General features: G+C 43.8%; 1 protein-coding gene across 3 annotated transcripts in view; it reads left to right on the top strand.

Annotated features, from left to right (window-relative positions):
* The first annotated feature begins 1431 nt into the window (after positions 1 to 1431).
* grm8b (glutamate receptor, metabotropic 8b) overlaps positions 1432 to 18291 on the top strand; it is a 175899-nt gene continuing 159039 nt past the window's right edge. The window contains exons 1-2 of one of the 3 annotated variants that reach the window (XM_070544119.1): positions 1432 to 1979; positions 4271 to 5001. In XM_070544119.1, coding sequence (XP_070400220.1) covers positions 4477 to 5001 — 525 coding nt within the window. In that variant the 5' untranslated portion in view covers positions 1432 to 1979; positions 4271 to 4476. Of the gene's footprint in view, positions 1980 to 4270; positions 5002 to 18291 lie in introns of those variants that run through there. The other 2 variants (XM_015965651.3, XM_054746526.2) reach the window with 2 other exon arrangements.

The following is an 18291-nucleotide window of genomic DNA, read 5'->3' as shown; positions in this document are numbered from 1 at the left end:
TACTGGATAATTAGTGTCAACAAGTGAAACAAAGACCTCATAATTAACGTGTCGTGTTCCAGAACATGACAAACCCACCATTCCCTAACTGTCTGATGTACACGCATCAAGGCATGGTAGTTGCTGGGACATGATCTTTAAGAGGCTGTTGCGTTTATATTTTTGTTCAGTGCACGTCCCGCCTTTCTTTGTTTGGAAAGGAGAAAACCTGACAGTGCAGCAAACAGCTGGATATGAAATAGGTTTCAGTAGAACCTTCCTACCAAAATGACTGAACATCAGACTCTTTTGGGATGTTCTCACTGTAAAATTCTCACTATATTCTTACACACTGCTAGCCTGGCCTGCCAGACTCCTCCTCTGTTTGATTCTGCACAGAGAAAGGGTCTGGGAACTCTCCTATTCAAATAACCTCACCCCGTGAGAATTCTAACCAAACCAATCAGCGCTGAGTATCGTACGTCACACACCATAATGCAGTTTGTCATAAACTTGGCGTCTGAAGCGGAGCTCGCTGCGGCTCTTTCCTTTGTTCTAAATGATTTGAACACGTCTTTAAAACCACAACAAGTAGAAGCGCCAAAAGCTTTTCTTCTAAAGAAAGATGTTTGCGCCAGATGCATTTTTGACTAAAAAACACTACAGCGTCGCGGACGTCACACACAGCGACGCTCAGTTTCTCATAAACAATGAAGGCAACGGCGGTGTTCGCTGCGGCTTGTTCCTCTGGTCTAAATGACTCCGATGTCTTTAAAACCACAAGAAGAAGCACTAAAAGCATTTCTTCTAAAAAAAAAAAAAGATGTTTGCGCCGTTGCCAGATGCCATTTTTTCACTACAACTAGAAGACTAGCGCGTCGTGCGGTACAGTTGGGATTTCCGTCTTTTTTGTGATTGGTAATTTTTGAGCTGCCTAGTCCCGCCCCTTAAGTGCCTCTCTGCCTGTGAGTTACCAGACTCTCTCTCTGTGCAGAATTAAACAGAGAACGAGTCTGGCAGGCCAGGCTAACATACTGCACCTTTAAAGTTTAAGTCAGTGTGAGGGGCCGTCAGATGGCTCCTCCGAAGAGTTAAACTAAAAGGGTATTAGAGGCTGGAGCAGAGGCTTTAAACACAAAACTGATGTTAGTCTCAGACAGAAGGGCTACACTTTAAGAGCTGATGCAAACATCATCAGTTTAGTCCGAGAATAAAAGTTTTATCTAAATAATCTTAGTTTACCTGATGAGTCAGTCGGGCTTGTTTTGATTTGATGAATGAACGATAAAGACAGGTGTGTGTGTGTGTGTGTGTGTGTGTGTGTGTGTGTGTGTGTGTGTGTGTGTGTGTGTGTGTGTGTGTGTGTGTGTGTGTGGATGGATTCCCGGTGCGTCCACTGGGTGGCGTCATGTCTCCATCCATGGTTCCGCACCCTCAGCAGCTCCTCTCCCTGCCAGGCTGCCACATAAACTCCATGTGTGACTGCTGCACGCGCCACACACGCGCTCTTCTTCTCCGTTTGGAAGAGTTTATCCGGAAGCTCTATCTGAACGGGGCTCGTGCGCTCTGTACTCAGACCCGGGACCGGGGTCGGTGGGAGCTGAACTCACCCTGAACTCCGCTGGCGAGATGAAGCTGGAGCTTCTAGGACTACCCTGACGCAGGACAGCCGCGCGGCGCTGCCTTTAGACCCTCTGATGTGCGCTTGCTTTTATTATTGTGACCTACAAGAACCCTGCTGAGGGGGCGGGAATCGAACTCAAAGCTCCTGGTGATCGGTGAGGAATTTAGTCTGACTGAAGCGGGAGCATCCTCACTGCTGATGGAAGTCCATCTCAGGATAAAAGATGTCCGGTGAACGGCTGCTGTGGTGGAATTCTGTCAAACCCCAGTGGGGAGGATTAACAGAGAACGATGAAGTGATGTGAAAACCCGCTGGAGGCTGAAAACATCTGGCACACCTGGGAGAGAGAAGCACCTGCTGCCTGAGAAGGAACAAGGTGACAGACCCAGCCTGGGCTTTATGGAGACCGTCCGAGATGTTAGATGATTAGATCACAATATTTCACCATCATGTCTGACTTCTGGTGACACATTCATGCAACCTGACTCAGCACAGAAACTGTGAATGTGCGCGGTAAACTCGGGAATATTTGGCGTACACGCGCGTGGAACACACGAGCAATTCTGTCTTGCAGGATAGGTTAGGGACATGCTTCGTGTGTGTGTGTGTATGCGTGTGCGTGTGTGCGTGCGCGCGCGTGTGCGTGCGTGTGTGTGTGCGCGCGCGTGTGTGTGATGACTTGAGACATGCATAAGGAGTGTTAAGGTTACTCAGTTCACACGAGTAAGAAAACAGCAGAAGTTTTACAGCATCTCTGAGCTCATTCATTCATTCATTCATTCATTCATTCATTCATTCATTCATTCATTCATTCATTCATTTTATCCATTCCTGATTAGGATCACAGAGAGCTGGCGCCTGTCTCCAGGTGGGGGACATCCTGTCCACAGGCGTCTCTCCTCTGGACAAAACTTTCTGCTGCATCAAGTCTGTTTTCAGTGGTTTCGGTTCAAGCAGGAAAAAAAGCCATTTTGGACGAACCATCTCTGGATTTTTTTTGTTGGACGTAGCTTTTTAAGAGTGGGTGCTTCCTGTTTTGTCCACTCTATTTATTGTTTGAGTGCAAACTGTACAATGGTTCATACAGGAGGACCGGATGGGAAACATTGACAGACCCTCAGAACGCTGTGAGAACTATTGGTTAGGACCAATAAACCAAATAAATCACATGTCTGCTTCCCTGGATGCAAAGGCAAATACGTGTGAAAAGAAAAGCTGAGTTCTTGTTTCTACTGTCATGGATGTTTCCATTTAAAGGTCAGTTCAAGTGGCCTGAGATTTTTCTCTTTGCAGTTTGGACTATTTTGTTGGTTGGCGTCTCTGAAGATGACCTCAGAGCGAATATCTTTGATGCCACTGATCTGTAATGTAGCGCGGCCGAGGCCGTGTTTCATGGGTTAACTTTCTTTAACAAACAGGTCGTGCCATCCTGATCCTAGGAGGTCGATTATGAATTTCTCTTAACTTAATCATTATCCACATCACAAGACACCAGAGGACTCTTTAGCTAAATCCACTAATAAAGTTTTCTTTCCTGGCTCATAGAATAACTTTCTAACTTCACGAGGTGGTTACAATCATTTCTGCTGTACCTACAATATGTTAGTGTTTTAATGATGTTGAAGGCTCTACGGTAATGAATAATGAGTTACCATAAATGCATATTCCTATAATGATTTATTCCAGATTTTAAATGACACCAGTTTAGACTGTTTGTTGAATTTAATAATGAGTCATTCATCAATATATTCACACATTAATATTGGTATATTATTACGACTGTTTAACATATTTTCTTCACATTAAGGGAGATAACCTCTCAAATTGTTTGAGAAAAGGAGTGGAGTCTGAGATGTCTGAGAACGCCCACTTTAAACTTCTCAAATGCTGATTTGTCCAAATTGATAAACAATAGTTATTAAAAGAGTTGACACTTCCAGTTTGGCCGACTGGGTCAGAAGAGCATAAGGAACCATCCACAAGGTCAAACTTTCTTTGCAAAGCTGCATCAGATGCAAAATTTGATCTGACCGCCAGCATTCGCCCTGAGGATATCCCAGACCAGCGGTTCTGTATTTGGGGTGGAACTACGAGCTTCGAAATACCACAGAAGTCAACTCCATCATCAGCCGACCTCTCCCCTGGATCACCGGGAGCCTTCGCCACAAGGGTTCGTAGATCCTGCACAACTGGCGTGGGATGGATTTTTTAATTGATAGTTTGTAAACCAGACAGTCAGACTTGTTCTACAGCCCAGACGTCACAATTTACTGAGACACTTAATTGGGTAAAAACACTCAAATTGCATGAAAATGAGCGTATAGCTCTTTTATGCCCAGTCATCATCACCATCACGCTGTTGTCATCATCACCATCATCAGTGCAAATGTTTTGTGTTTTTGGTGGCACGTGAACACACACCTGTATGCTTCAGACAAGCAAACTGACAAAACTACTGCATTTAGAGAAGCGCTGCATCAGCATCTTCCCTTACCACGAAAACGAGCAACTCCTGAGTCAGAGACTACTCTGTAACGCTCTTATTCCTGAATGAAAGTAAGCACCGCAGCAGGGAGGAGACAGCTGGAATCATGCTGTGTGCTGCTGAAGATGACAGCTAGACGATCTCTGGTTTGATTGTTTCTCATGTGTTCATTTTTTTTACAGGTTTCTAGAAGAATGTGAAGCCAGAGCTGAAGGACACATGAAGCTCTTCACAGAAACCTGCAGCACAGAGACACCTCGGGGTTAGTGCCTCCTCGGTACGACAGGAGTTTCCACGCTCTTCCTCTCCTGACCTTAAGGCTGTTCCTCCTGGTAAATTGAGCCATAAAATCATTCTTCCCTTCAACTGACGTTGTTCTCACCCCAAAATGGCCCCGTGCTCAGAGCACCTCTTCTTCTCTCTGCTGATGCCCATGAGCTGCTCTCTGCTAGGCTCCGCCTCCCAGAAGCCCACTGTCCTGGCAGACTCCCAGCAGTCCATGCAGGAGCACGCCCATTCCATTCGCCTGGATGGTGACATCATCCTAGGTGGCCTGTTTCCTGTACATGCCCGTGGTGAGAGGGGTGTCCCGTGTGGCGAGCTGAAGAAGGAGAAGGGCATCCATCGCCTTGAGGCGATGCTGTTTGCTATAGATCTCATCAACAAGGACCCAGACCTGCTTCCCAATGTGACGTTGGGGGCTCGCATCCTGGACACCTGCTCACGTGACACCTACGCCCTGGAGCAGTCACTCACTTTTGTCCAGGCGCTCATCGAGAGAGATGGTTCAGATGTCCGTTGTGCCAACGGAGAGCCTCCCATCTTTGCCAAACCAGATAAAGTAGTTGGAGTCATCGGGGCGTCTGCCAGCTCTGTGTCCATCATGGTGGCAAACATCCTGCGACTGTTCAAGGTAAGAAAGCTCTGAGTTAGGATGTTAGTTGTGTTGCGTCAGGAGAAAGCCATGCAGCATCTTGGTCCTGCTGCTTTGATGCTGCCATCAGCAGGAACACCAGAGTCACAAACAACAGCTGTAGAGTCACTTTAGATCTCAAACCAGTCTGTTCGCATTCTTGTTTCTGATGGTTTCTGTGATGCTGATGGAGACACAGAGCAATTCAAATGTTTAAACTTTTCCTTCAAAACTGGAGTTGTCCACCAGCTTGTGCTTCCCTGTTAGTCAGTGTGAGAGGAAGCAGTGAGTGGACATCACGTGACTGTGGTGCAGTTGTCTCATTTACTCAGTGATGAGAGGCAGCGTGAGTCACCATCGGTGGCTCTGGGCTCTGGCAGGTTTGAAACCTCATCAGCTTCTCCATCACACAGTCCCGCTGTCTCGCTGTGACTGGAAGTTCATCAGTTCTCCCATTTCTTTGTGAAAACCAAATAACAAGTTAATAACGAGTTTACAACAGTTCATAACAAACGTCTTTTCAAAGGTCAACACAAAAACAACCCATCCAGTTTTCATCAACTTTAGTTCAGTTTTTACACGATTCAGTATAAAATGCTGTTTAATGAAACTGTCCCATAATAAATGACCCAGCAGACTGGAGTGAACTGAATTCTGAACAGCACACTATGCTGGGCCACAGCTGGAAGCTCCAGTAGGTGTGCTGGTGGTTTTCTAAGTCTGGGTTTCTCTGAACGGTTATGCAACACTGCATTGGGAAGTCGGGAGCGATTGGAGTGCGACCCGCACCCACGGAAGGCACCGCCCGGGCGGTGACCTCACAGACTGGGACGTTACTCGAGGTGAATCGTAAGCTGGACAATGTCCTTGCTGCGTTACCGGTATTAGTGCGCAAAATGGATGTCATCTCGGAGAGGGTCACTGGACGGTGCGGAGATGTTTAAAACCTGAATTGTCTTCACTGGGGGACTTGAATGATCAGTTACAGACTTCAAGGCAGAGAGGAAAATTATCTCTGCCTGACCCAAACAAAGTCTTGTTATCCAAATCTGACGCCAAGGCAGCCTTGAGCTGCTTAAAACAACCCCCACGATGGAAGGAATGCAGACAGATGCTGTGAAAACCCGACCTACCCAAGATTTAGAGCTGACACATCAGTGTCGGCCAACGTTGGTCAATCTTTGGTCCCATTGGTCCGGTAAGTCCAACTGGGCCAGTATGAACAACCCTCGTGTTGCGGGTGACGTCTCAGGAGGGGTAGGGGGTTGGCCATAGGGTGATGACAGTGATAATGGCTACTGCGGGAATGTGGGGGTGCAGAGAAATGATGCAGTTGGTGCTGTGGTTGCTTTTATACAGAGTCAAAAGTCTTGAAAAATGTATATGATATGAGTTATCATCCTTCACAGCAGTATCAGTGCATCCCCAGTTAGATAATACACCACCTTATGTTGCCATAAAGTGTGTTGCAGTGCAGTGGTTTAGCTCAGTTTGATGTGCAGGGGTCAGTGCTGGGATCCGAGCTCTGTGTCAGTATTCTCTCTTTCTCCTTCCCAAACTTCACCACATGCAGACATTTTACCTGGATTGAAACTTTAAGAAAAAAAAAATAAACTTTTAAGCCTCAATCAGTCAGATTTTACCCTACATGTCTGGACTCTAGCAAATGTTTATGGGGCTAAAGAACGTGGTCCAGACTGAGGTATGTTGGTGACACCAGTGTTGTGAAAACGTAGATATTTTAGTTTTTAAGGTTTTCACTCTGCTCTGTGTGGTTTACAGTCAGAATGCACTTAGTGCTGCTTTGATAGCAATATGTAACTCAAAGGTGTGTGTGTGTGTGTGTGTGTGTGTGTGTGTGTGTGTGTGTGTGTGTGTGTGTGTGTGTGTGTGTGTGTGTATTTAAGAGTTTAATATTTAAATTTTCATTTGCTATGGAAGCCTTTAACCCTCTCAGGCTCAAAGTAAGTTTTGATAAAAGATGAACAACCAAGTCCTTCAGGGATCTTCTCAGTTATAAAATGCTCATGAAACACGTATGTGGAGTAACCAGGTAGGCAGGTTTTAACGTTGCTGATCTGCATCGCCTGCCTCCAGAGGGTTACCACTGATGAAACACCTTGAATGCTTCAGATTGTTGGCAGTGATTTCTGTCAGGACGTGCCAGTGAGTGGAGCGGAGGTGAGGATCCAAATGCAGGGGAGAAGGCAGGCAGGCAGGCAGGCAGGCAGGCAGGCAGGCAGACAGACAGACAGACAGACAGACAGACAGACAGACAGACAGACAGACAGACAGACAGACAGACAGACAGACAGACAGACAGACAGACAGACAGACAGACAGACAGACAGACAGACAGACAGACAGACAGACAGACAGACAGACAGACAGACAGACAGACAGGAACGTTTAAGAGGGGTTTTATTCACAGACACACGGGACATGCAAACAATGAGGCAACCAGAGACAAAGAACTGGAGGGGTTTAAGTACCGGAGGGCTGGGTGCTTGGGTGATTGGGAAACGAGAGGCAGGTGGGAGCAATCAACAGGGACACAGGCTGAACCAAATGGGGAGACAGGACAGGGTGTGGCAATTTCATTTCTCTTTGGTCATGCCGCTGTGAATCCAACAATGTATTTTAATGCTTTGAGACTCTTTTTTTCTTTTGGAACACAAACATCTGTAATGTTTATAATTTATAATACTAAATACAGGTAGTCTAGACTCTTCCTCCTCTATCTGCTTCCTCTTCAGCACATCCTGAGCTCCTTCAAAGGAACCTCCTACCATCTTTAAACAGATGACGTCCAACTGTACATTTCCTTTAAGCCCCATGAGATGTCTAAGCTGCAGCTGTTACACACCTGCTTAGACTCTATCAAAACCTGGATGGTGGGAGCTTTCTACAGCTGAATGAAGATGAGACTGAGATCCTCATCTGTGCCCCAGACAAGCTGGTTCCCAAAGTCAGAGACTCTCTTGGTCAGCTTGCTTCTCACACCAAACCTTCTGTCAGGAATCTTGGCGTGACCTTTGACCCAGCTCTCACCCTGGATTCTCATGTCAGTTCTCTTGTTCGCTCTTCCTTCTTCCATCTCAGGGACATTGCTAAGCTGAGTCCCATTCTGTCCCGCTCTGAACTTGAGACAGTTCTCCACACCTTCATCTCCTCACGCTTAGACTACTGTAACTCTCTTTTCACGTGTCTGAGCAGAACCTCCCTGAACCATCTACAGGTGGTTCAGAATGCCTGTGCTCGGCTTCTGACCAAGTCCTCCAAACACACCCACATCACCCCACTTCTCCTCCAGCTTCACTGGCTGCCAGTCAACTTCAGGGTTCATTTCAAGATCCTGGTTCTGGTCTATAGGGCCTTACATGGACAAGCACCATCTTACATTGGTGATCTTCTTAGTCCCTACACAGGTTCCTGAGGTCCAGTGATCAAAGCCTACTGGTTGTGCAGCACCAAGCTAAAGACCAAAGGTGACAGATCATTTGCTGCTGTGGCCCCCAGACTCTGGACCTCTCTCCCCCTGAGCCTGAGATCAGTGGACTCAGTGGTCTCCTTTAAAAGCAGCTGAAGACTCACTTGTTCAGGCTGGTTTGGTGTGACCTTCACCACCCTCTCCTTATTCTGCTCTTATTCTGCCTTTTTCGCAATCCACTGAATTCCCTCTTTCCTATTTATTTCCTCTCTCTCTTTCCTTACATTTTTATCCACACTTGAATTTATTTTTCTCATTTTAAACATATTTTTAATACTTTTTTGAAATATTGTTTATACTTGAATTTTTGTTTTGTTTTTGCGAAGCGCCTCAAGATTTTTATCTTGAGAGGTGCTACATAAAAGATTATTTTCTTTCTTTTATTCTACAAGCTAAAGCTGCACCGCTGATTCACAATTCATGCACAAACTTCAGCAACCTCACCCTGAGATGCATTTCTCCAAACCCAAGCGCCAAAATCTTTCATTTATTCATAAGTTGTGCTTCTGAGCTAATCCAACATTTGACACCTTCACTACACTGAAAAAATAACAAACACACTTTTTAGGTGATCTTTTCCCTCACTCAGTGGGACATTTTTGCTTTTTCTGACGTGTGAGAATGAGAAAAGGGTCAGGATCTTGACAAAAGTCTGAATGTTTATTAAAAAACTTGTAATTGGAGCAGATTGAGATCTGCTGGGAAAATAGTCCCCTCCAGGGCCTAGGTCATGCACATCGGCTGTGGGTTCTGTCAGATCCTCCTCACTCTTTCACATCAGTCTGTTTCCACCATCTTAGCTGTTGTAGAGCTCTTTGGCCAGCTGACTTGGACCAGCCAGTGTGACCAGTTACTAAGTGGACTGCTGTTTCCTAAAACAACTGGTTTTTGATAGAGGGTGCTGTTTCTCAGCAAGGTAATGAGAAACCCACAAAGAGACACGGAAACATGAATTTCTACCCAAACCTCTCCGTATTCACATCTGAGAAACTGCCTGTGTGTGTTCAATTATTCACAATATACTCTGATGAGTTTAAAATGGAAGATGTTCTTTAAACATAAACCTAATAACTAGGGGCGGGAATTGAACGCGTTCATTATTAATAGTTCATTAGAAAAAATTGACGGGGTAAAAAAAAGCAAAGCGGAACCTTTTTCATTGCATGATTTCTTGGTAGACGAGTGACTGTCTAAACATCCCGTGTGTTACTATAATTCAGCAGTGAGGTGTGTTGAAGCTGTCATCAGCTGATCAGGTGGGCAGATGTTTACTTCCAAGTGCATCAGGGGCAACAAGGAAGAGAAAGTTGTTATCAAGCTGGAGATCACACCAGATTTGCTGCTGCAGGTGTGAATCTGCAGGTCTGCAGCATTCCCTTCTAGATGGGAAAGCGGGACTTCCCATGTAAGGAAGATCTGCTCACTTGTTCACCGCTCAGGCATCAGATCATTATTTCCTCGTCATAATCTTTTATCTTCCTATCATCCTCCAGTCATCCAACTGGAACCATTTAGTGTTCCTGATCATTTCTTTAGTCCTGCTGTAACACTGTCTGCTGTTAAAAGTCAGTAAATTTAAGTCCTCCACCATTTTTAACCATTTTACTTATAGACATGCTTTTATTAGATAATGAGAAATAGAAATGTTAATAAAAACACCAAATTATACAAACACGTGAAAACATCCATTTATTTCAGTATAGGCTCAGGAACCCTTTGCAGGTGTTTTCTATTTTAGTTGATTTGTGTTTTGTTTCATAACACACGTGACATTTGAATAATTAAAATGCATTTTTTTTAGAAATTAAAAGAGATTAAGTTTACAGTAATAATATCCATGTCTAATATTTGATTCTTTACCTCAATAATTTTAATTTTAAATTGCTTTGATGGGTCATTTTCCTGAACAATTAAAACGCAATTAATTTAGATTAATTTATTACAGAGTCTCTAATCAATTAGATACTTTTTAAATCAAGTCACACCCCTACTAATAACATTCTAGTCTTAATAGGTCTAGGTTAAGGGGGAATCTTTTTTGTAATTCATCCATTTAGATACAATTAAAGCTTGAAATTATGAATCATTAGGGGTGTGTCCTTTGGACTGACATGTAGCAGAAGAGCAGTCAGTTGTGCAGCTTGCCCTCTTGCTCCAGGAAAGGCCTCAGCCCTGGCCTCACATCAAAAGTGTTACAGCCTAGAAGGCAGAGGGTAGCAGAGCCACTCAACCATGGTTTTCTGGCTGAAAGCACCCGCCAACTTCTGTTAGCTGTGGTTAGTTCTGGGTTAGCTCAGTTAACTCGTAGCTACATAGGCTCAGACTCTGATAGGTGTTGATCCCACTAGGCTCTGGCCATTAAATACAGTCAGTGCTGGAGGCACTTATTTAGGCTTTACAGCTCTGCAACAAGCAGTCGCGGCTGCCTTTTGGGGGCAAATGTGGCAGACGAGTTAATTCCTGCCCTGAATCCATCTGTCCCAGTCTGGTGCTCGAAGGGGCCGGTGGCGCCTGTGTACAGCAGCTTCTGTCAGGGCGTCCCAGGGCAGCTGTGGCTACAATGTAGCTCATCAACATCAGCATGTGAATGCATGTATACATGGATGAATGACTGGTTGTGCTGTAAAGTGCCTTGGGGGGTTGTAGAACCCTAGAAGGTGCTATATCAAAAGAGTAAACAGATGTGGAGGATCAAGGTGTAAAGCCTGCTGTTTGTGTAACATTTAGGATGGGGGGGGGGGGGGGTGTCATGAAGCACCACTTTCTTATTTCTCTATCAACATATTGGAGTAGAGAACCAGACTCAGAAACAACAACACTACAGTAAACGCTGAACTGAGGACGTTAATAATCACACCCAGCGACTGTGTCAAAGCTCTGGTGCTTTTTGACATCATCACTGTTTGCCCAACAACACGTCTGAGTCGAGATAAATGTCCTTACCAGTTCTGGGTGTTAAAATGTGCTCGGGTGAATCGATTAACTTTATGCTTGATGAAGTTACTTTGCTGTGAAGAAGAAGAAAAGAAGATTTAACTAAATTCACTGTTTTCTTACAAAAATCACTAAAAGCAGTTTAACAAACCATTTATTTGACCTTTAAACTTACAGGAAAATTTAAAGGGCAGATCCTCATCATCATCACTTTTATTTCTATAACACCTTCCACTACCATTCTACTAGCCCAAGGTGCTGTACACTATCACAAATGAAAATAACAAAAAAATAGGCAAGAACATAGTAAACCAAAAAAACCCTCAAACAATAAAAAGATAAAATGAATTATGATAAAAGTGAACTTAAAAATACTGCGAGACAATTTATTTATTTACTATTATTATAATAATAATTATTATTGCATTATTTCTATATGCAATAAAAGAATAAAATCACAATAAAACCCAGATTGATTTGTGACCCAATGGGAACAGGTCAGTTAGTAAAAATGTGTCATTTAAACGAGACTTTAAAGACTGGAGGGATGGTGCCTGCCTGACAAGCAAAGGCAAGGTGTTCCATAAGCTTGGTGTCCCCACAGAGAATGCACGATCAGCCCTAGACTTGTGTCTAGAGTGTGTCACTTCCAAGAGTTCCCTGTCTAGGGAAGGCAAGGCCCTTGTGGGGGTGTATCTATGGAGCAGTGAGGAGAAATATTTGGGGGCAGTGCCCTGTAGGGCCTTGTACACATACATCAGGGTTTTAAACTTAGCCCGATACTCAACTAGGAGCAAGTGAAGTTGGGCCAATACAGAAATGATATGCTCCCTCCTCCTAGACAAGAATCTTGCCACTGCGTTCTAAACCAGTTGAAGGCAGGCAAGTGCACCTGAGCTCACACCAGCATACACAGCATTATAGTAGGCAAGGCATGACATTACAAATGCATGCAAAACTGTCTCTAAATGAGCCCTTGACAGCATTGGCTTGATTTTAGTGATCTGTCGGAGGTGAGAAAAAACAGAAGCCTACAACCATAAAAATTTGTGTTTCAAACTTGAGAGCAGCATCAAGTTTTACCATCATCACACGAGGGTCTAATGAAGAGGTCAACCTTGGGGGCTGTACAAGCAGTCCTACTAGGGGTCAACAAAATTTACCTCAGTTTTGCTCTCATTTAAATGCAAATAATTGGAGCTCATACATAACTTATGTATCTCCATGCAATCAAAAAGTAGAAAAAGTTACCTCTCCCCTGGCAAAGTGGCAGGTAGAGCTGACAATCATTGGCGTAAAAGTGGAATTTCACATTGTGTTTCCTAGGTATTGCTTCCAGTGATAGGAGATTTAGTAAGAGATAGTTTGCAAACAAAAGGGGGCCAAGGAGCCTTGTGGTACCTCCTAACTGAGGTATTCCCAGATCTAGGGGGACTCCCCTTTCCAAACACAAGAACTTCTATTGTCCAGATAGGATTTCAACCACTGAAGGGCCAAGCCTGTAACCCCAACCACTGCTGTAAACGATGCTGTAAGATTGTGTGATCAATCCTTTCAAAGGCTGCCATCAAATCTAGTAAAAGCAGTGCAACAACACTGCCCACATCACTGGCCAAAACAGTGTCATTCAAGAACCTCAATCAATCAATCAATCAATCAATCAAATTTTATTTGTATAGCACCTTCTACAACATTATCCGAAGCCCAAGGTGCTGAACAACATCATTAAAAGAAAAACATTCCCAGTACATGGGCATAAAAGCAGGATAAAAACATAAAATCATAAAATATCAAGCAAAAACTATTACAGATAAGAGATATCGGAATAAGACTAATCGATAAAAAAAACAAATGTCGGACAAAATAAGAGCTTGTGACACAAGAGGGCCGTTTCAGTGCTGTGCCCCTGCCTAAAGCCTGTAACATTTCCATTAGATCATTTTCAATCATAAAATCAAGGGGCTGTGCATAGCCAACCTTCTCAAGTATCTCTGAGAGAAATGGAAGCTTCAAGATGGGTCTGTAGTTCGCTAGTGTTGAGGGATCTTGTTCAGACTTTTTTAAAAATTGGCTGAACCACAGCGTTCTTCAGAGGGGCTGGAACAACACCGGACAAGAGACTGCTATTAACGATCACTAAAATGAATGCTGAAATAGCTGAAAAAGCCAACTTGTAAAGTGTAGGTTGAACCACATCAAAACGGGAACCAGAAGGATTTATCTGTGAGACCAGTCGCTCAAGCTCAGGCAGAGTCAACAGCTCAAATGCTCCCAACGTTGCAGCAAGGCGTTTTCACCTACAGAACTGCCGCTCACTGGATGTTTTCTCTTTTTCGGATCATTCTCTGTGGACCCTAGAGATGGTTGTGTGTGACAATCCCAGAAGATCAGCAGTTTCAATCTCAGTCCAGCTCGTTTGGCACCAACAACCACGCCATGTTCAAAGTCACTTGAACCACCTTCTTCCCCATTCGGAAGCTCGGTTTGAGCTGCAGCGGATCGTCTTGACCACGTCAACATGCCTAAGTGCATTGAATTTCCACCATGTGAATGACTGATTGGTAATTTGCGCTAATCAGCAGTTGGACAGGTGTACCCAATAAAGTGGCCAGTAAGTATTCCAGACAGGTCCATACAAAATAAAACAAACATTCATCACAAAGAGAATAAAAGAACAAACATACCCCCAGTTGGTCTGTTTATTTGCTGAATGCGTGTTATTGTCCACTGTGATGGACAACATGAGATTAAACCACCAGTGGTTGAACACAAACATTAATCGTATTTTGCTTCTGAAATGTGTCTGATAGCTGAAAACTTGTAAATCTACACATGCGATCCTGATGAGCTGAACGTAACAGGTCGGATCAACGTTTCTCACCAGGTTCTGATGTCTACAAGTCTTCTGCAAGTGAACCACATCTGGAGGCGGTGGGCCGCTGTGTGCAGCAGCAAAACAGATCTGATGTTAAATGAATGATTCATGTTTATGTGTAACTTAATGGGAACAGAAAGGTCCAACAGCACCACTTAGCTAAAATGAACTGGAGATGCCTTTAGGAGGAGGGGTGATGTGAACAGTGGGATTGTGCTGATGAAGAGCTTCCCTCACCAGCAGTGTCACAAGCTTCAGCTCCACTCAGAACCAGAGCACAATCAGAAGTGACTGGAGGACTTGGTTTCCCTGAAGTGTGCGCTGAGCTCAGCTCTTGCTCTTGCTCTGCTTCCCTGTGAGGAGCATTAATATCTGGTGTGCATCGCCAGAAAGGGATCTAAGCAACACGTATTAAAATGATATATAAATACAGCTAAATCCAATTACATTTTGATTTTCCCAAACAAAATCACATTTTATTCCCATAACAGCCACCATCCAGCGGTAGGTGTTAGAGTGGCCCTTTACAGGGTCACACCGCCCCCCTCTGGGCCGGTGACCTGAAGTCTCACAAAGTCACGTATCTCATGAGAAGCAGTATGGCAATCGGTTACACCTCAGAACAGACAAGCTAGGCTAGCATTTAGTGTAACATGTTCGTCAGGGTGGAGCATCTTTCTGACTGAAAGATAGATGAAACAAGTCAACATGGGCGGTGTTTTCTGAATCACGAGAGCTCAAACAAGGATTCAAGTTGGACACAGAGCTTGTGATCATGCAGTTGTGCTTGTGACTGTAATATGTGGTCAGCTGGACTGAAAACACACAGCGAAGAGGAGCAAAGAACAGTTTATTCTTATGACAGTGATTTCAAACGGAAGCAAGCCAAAACTGTCTAGTGTCCCTTTAAGGTTATGGAGTGAGATGTTTGCAAACCTAAAACCAGCTGAAGAGACACACGCATCACCTTTATCTCTTTATTTCTGCACATCTCAAAACATGCTTGCCTCAAGCTTAAGTGTGATCTGGCTCTGGTTAGAAAGCAGCAGTCTTTCCTCTGCAGAAAAATCCTTTTTTAAACCTCTTACACATTTTTTTTACAGATATTAATAGTTAAGTGAATCGTTTTCACGCTGAAGACGTGTTAATTAGCTGCTTATGCTGTGCCCTAACAGAATCTCAAACCAAAATAATTCAGTTTTTAAAGAGTGACTAGTCGAGCAGGTCAGAGTTAAAATCAGCTGATTAGCTGAACAGGGAGAACTGTTCCATCAATGAAGAAGCAGGTGAAGCAGGAGCTGGAGGTGCCGGCGTTCCCGCTGTGAATCTGAACGACAGCACCTCCTCTTATCTGCTTTGATTTCTTTACCATTTCAGCTCCCTGCCGTACTGAATAAATAAATAAATGTGTTCTGTGTTGATTGGAAGAAGATGTGTTGTTAATGAAACACCCCTCTGTCTCTTCCAAAGCTTCTTGGAGGCTGTCAGAGGTGAGATCTTCCATCTGAAACTGTGACATGCTCTCAGAGGATTTGCATAATATTTGCACATTTTTTTTACGCGGTATCACCCGATCTGGCCTCGTGTTCAGCAGGACGCTCTGCTGCGACAACATTCTCACTGTTGTTGCTATATTTCCCTCTCTGTGTGGGAGACAGAACAGCAGACGTGATGCAGGCTGGGCCAGAAACATGAAATAGAAATAAAAGAGGTGAGAAAATAACACAAGGGAGGAGAAAAAACAAAGGGAACCTTCCTGCATGAGCTGTGTGTGTGTGTGTGTGTGTGTGTGTGTGTGTGTGTGTGTGTGTGTGTGTGTGTGTGTGTGTGTGTGTGTGTGTGAGAGAGAGAGAGAGAGAGAGAGAGAGAGAGAGAGAGAGAGAGAGAGAGAGCAATGCCTCCAGCAGCAAGATCTGCTCAAGCCTCAGAAGATCAGCCTCAAACATTTCCTCACACAAAATGACACAATCATGTTACAGGAAACTAGAGAGGTCTTGCTTGAACTGTTCACCTGTTGTTTTTCCTTCACACTCATGTTTCCACACTAAAGTGTTTTATTCAATTGTTTATTATTTTAATAACAAACAAAAAAAACATTCCCAAAGGTTCCTGCAGACATTTAGAAACAAACATGACTAGGATTCTGCTCAAAGCTGAGACTAGACTACTTAAATACTTACTGCACTCACTATCTCAACCAGCGGTGTCAAAAGTGTTCATAGTCATTACTCAGGTAGAAGTAAAAATACTAGGTTTTAAATAACTTCTCTAGCACTTAAAGTATCAATTTACTGCAGTAAAAATAAAAATGTACTGATTTCAAAACTACTAGAAGTGAAACAAAAAACATAAAATATTGAGCAGAAGTTCATTTTTTTCAGTAATTCAATAATGGCAAATCTGCAAAAAAAGCTAGCTTAAAATGTTCTTTTCATGCTTCAACAGCGTTCTAACATAGTAGACAGGTGCTGGTCATAAAATTAGGATGTCATGAAAAAGTTGATTTATTTCAGTAATTCCTTCAAAAGTGAAACTTGTACATTAGATTCATTCATTACACAGAGACTGATTTATTTGAAATGCTTATTACTTTAATGTTGATGACTATAACTGAAAACTAATAGCAATCCCAAATTGTGATTCATTATTTAATAATTAATTATCTCAGAATATTAGAATAGAAATTAAGATCAATGCAAGGAAAATACTTTTAGAAATGTGGGCCAATTGAAAAATTTCTCGAGGATTTTTGACAAAAATGAGATTCTAAGAGTGGCAACAATGTCAATAGTAGCTGAACTCACTGAATTGAACGAGTTGACCAAATCATCTACATTTGATGCTGGCAGATATTGTAGTAAGGCAGCCAACTGAGAGGATAGCTGCAGGAGAACAGAAGGAGAAGTGCATCTTGGGCGGCGTTCAGTTTGCAGCTGCTGAGAGTTCAGGGAGGACAGCTAAGTCACCTGGGGAAATGCAGGATTCCACTAGACGGAACAGGTCCAGTGAGTGGTCTATAAAATACTCCTTCAAGAAAGCCAATTTATTCTCAATGGAATGCGGAGGGTCCATGAGAGCGAATACTTGGAGGAGGAAGAGACCCGCTGACAATGTAAGAAATCACTAGACAGCTCAGGTTACTGAAGGTTTGCGCTGGTGTGGGGGTTGAACATCGGCATGCGGGACCGTGGACGTCTCCAGCCAGGACGTGGATTGGGAACTCCAAGCAAAGCTGCATTGGAAGGCCCGGGTTTCAGGAGGTAAAAAAAAATTAGGGAGTTGATGCAGCATCCTGTGTCTCACGAGACACCCCGCTTGACGACCTCTGAGATGGTGTCTCCCACGCCATGCCACAGAACTCCAGCCCTGGAGCAGAAACGCTGGAACCAAGGCAAATAGCTGGGAGAAGGATTTTCCGTAACTGCCACTCTGAGACTATAAGTATCCGGTTTTCTTCCTAATATCCAGAAGGGTGAGCCAATCATATGAGACATGAGTCGAGGCAGCCAGAGTACCAACCAAAATAAGGAGCAAAAGTAGCGTGCCAATGCCACTGGCGCCATCTTGTTCTTTGTCCGAACCAACTGGCTCAATCAGGAAATTGAAAGCTTCACCTTTTGGCTAAACTTTCTCTTCACAACAACAGACCTATACAACACCTGCAGTACTGTAGACGCAGCACCAACATGATTTCCTTCTATTTGGTTTAATGGTGGATGGCATAAACAAACCGTAACCTTTGACGTCTCGAGGGATTGTGTGATCTCACCATGAGGTTGGTGGAAATCTCGAGGATATTGTGATCTCACGAGTCAAGCAAGGAGCACGGCAGAGAAGCTGCTTCGCTGCTGTAAGGACCTCGGTAAGGGCCTTGGTTTGTACTCTATCTGGATTTTACCTACATACTTTATGACTGTAGTAGAAAGTAGAGACTCATAGCTGCAGCAGCAAAACCAAAATAAAGAGTCAGATGAGATGCCTAAGCTGGAAA

This window comes from Nothobranchius furzeri, chromosome 14 (assembly GCF_043380555.1).
Source record: "Nothobranchius furzeri strain GRZ-AD chromosome 14, NfurGRZ-RIMD1, whole genome shotgun sequence".
Lineage (NCBI taxonomy): Eukaryota > Metazoa > Chordata > Actinopteri > Cyprinodontiformes > Nothobranchiidae > Nothobranchius > Nothobranchius furzeri.
The sequence above is the reverse complement of the archived record's forward strand: the minus strand, read 5'-3'. Positions and strand labels throughout refer to the sequence as shown.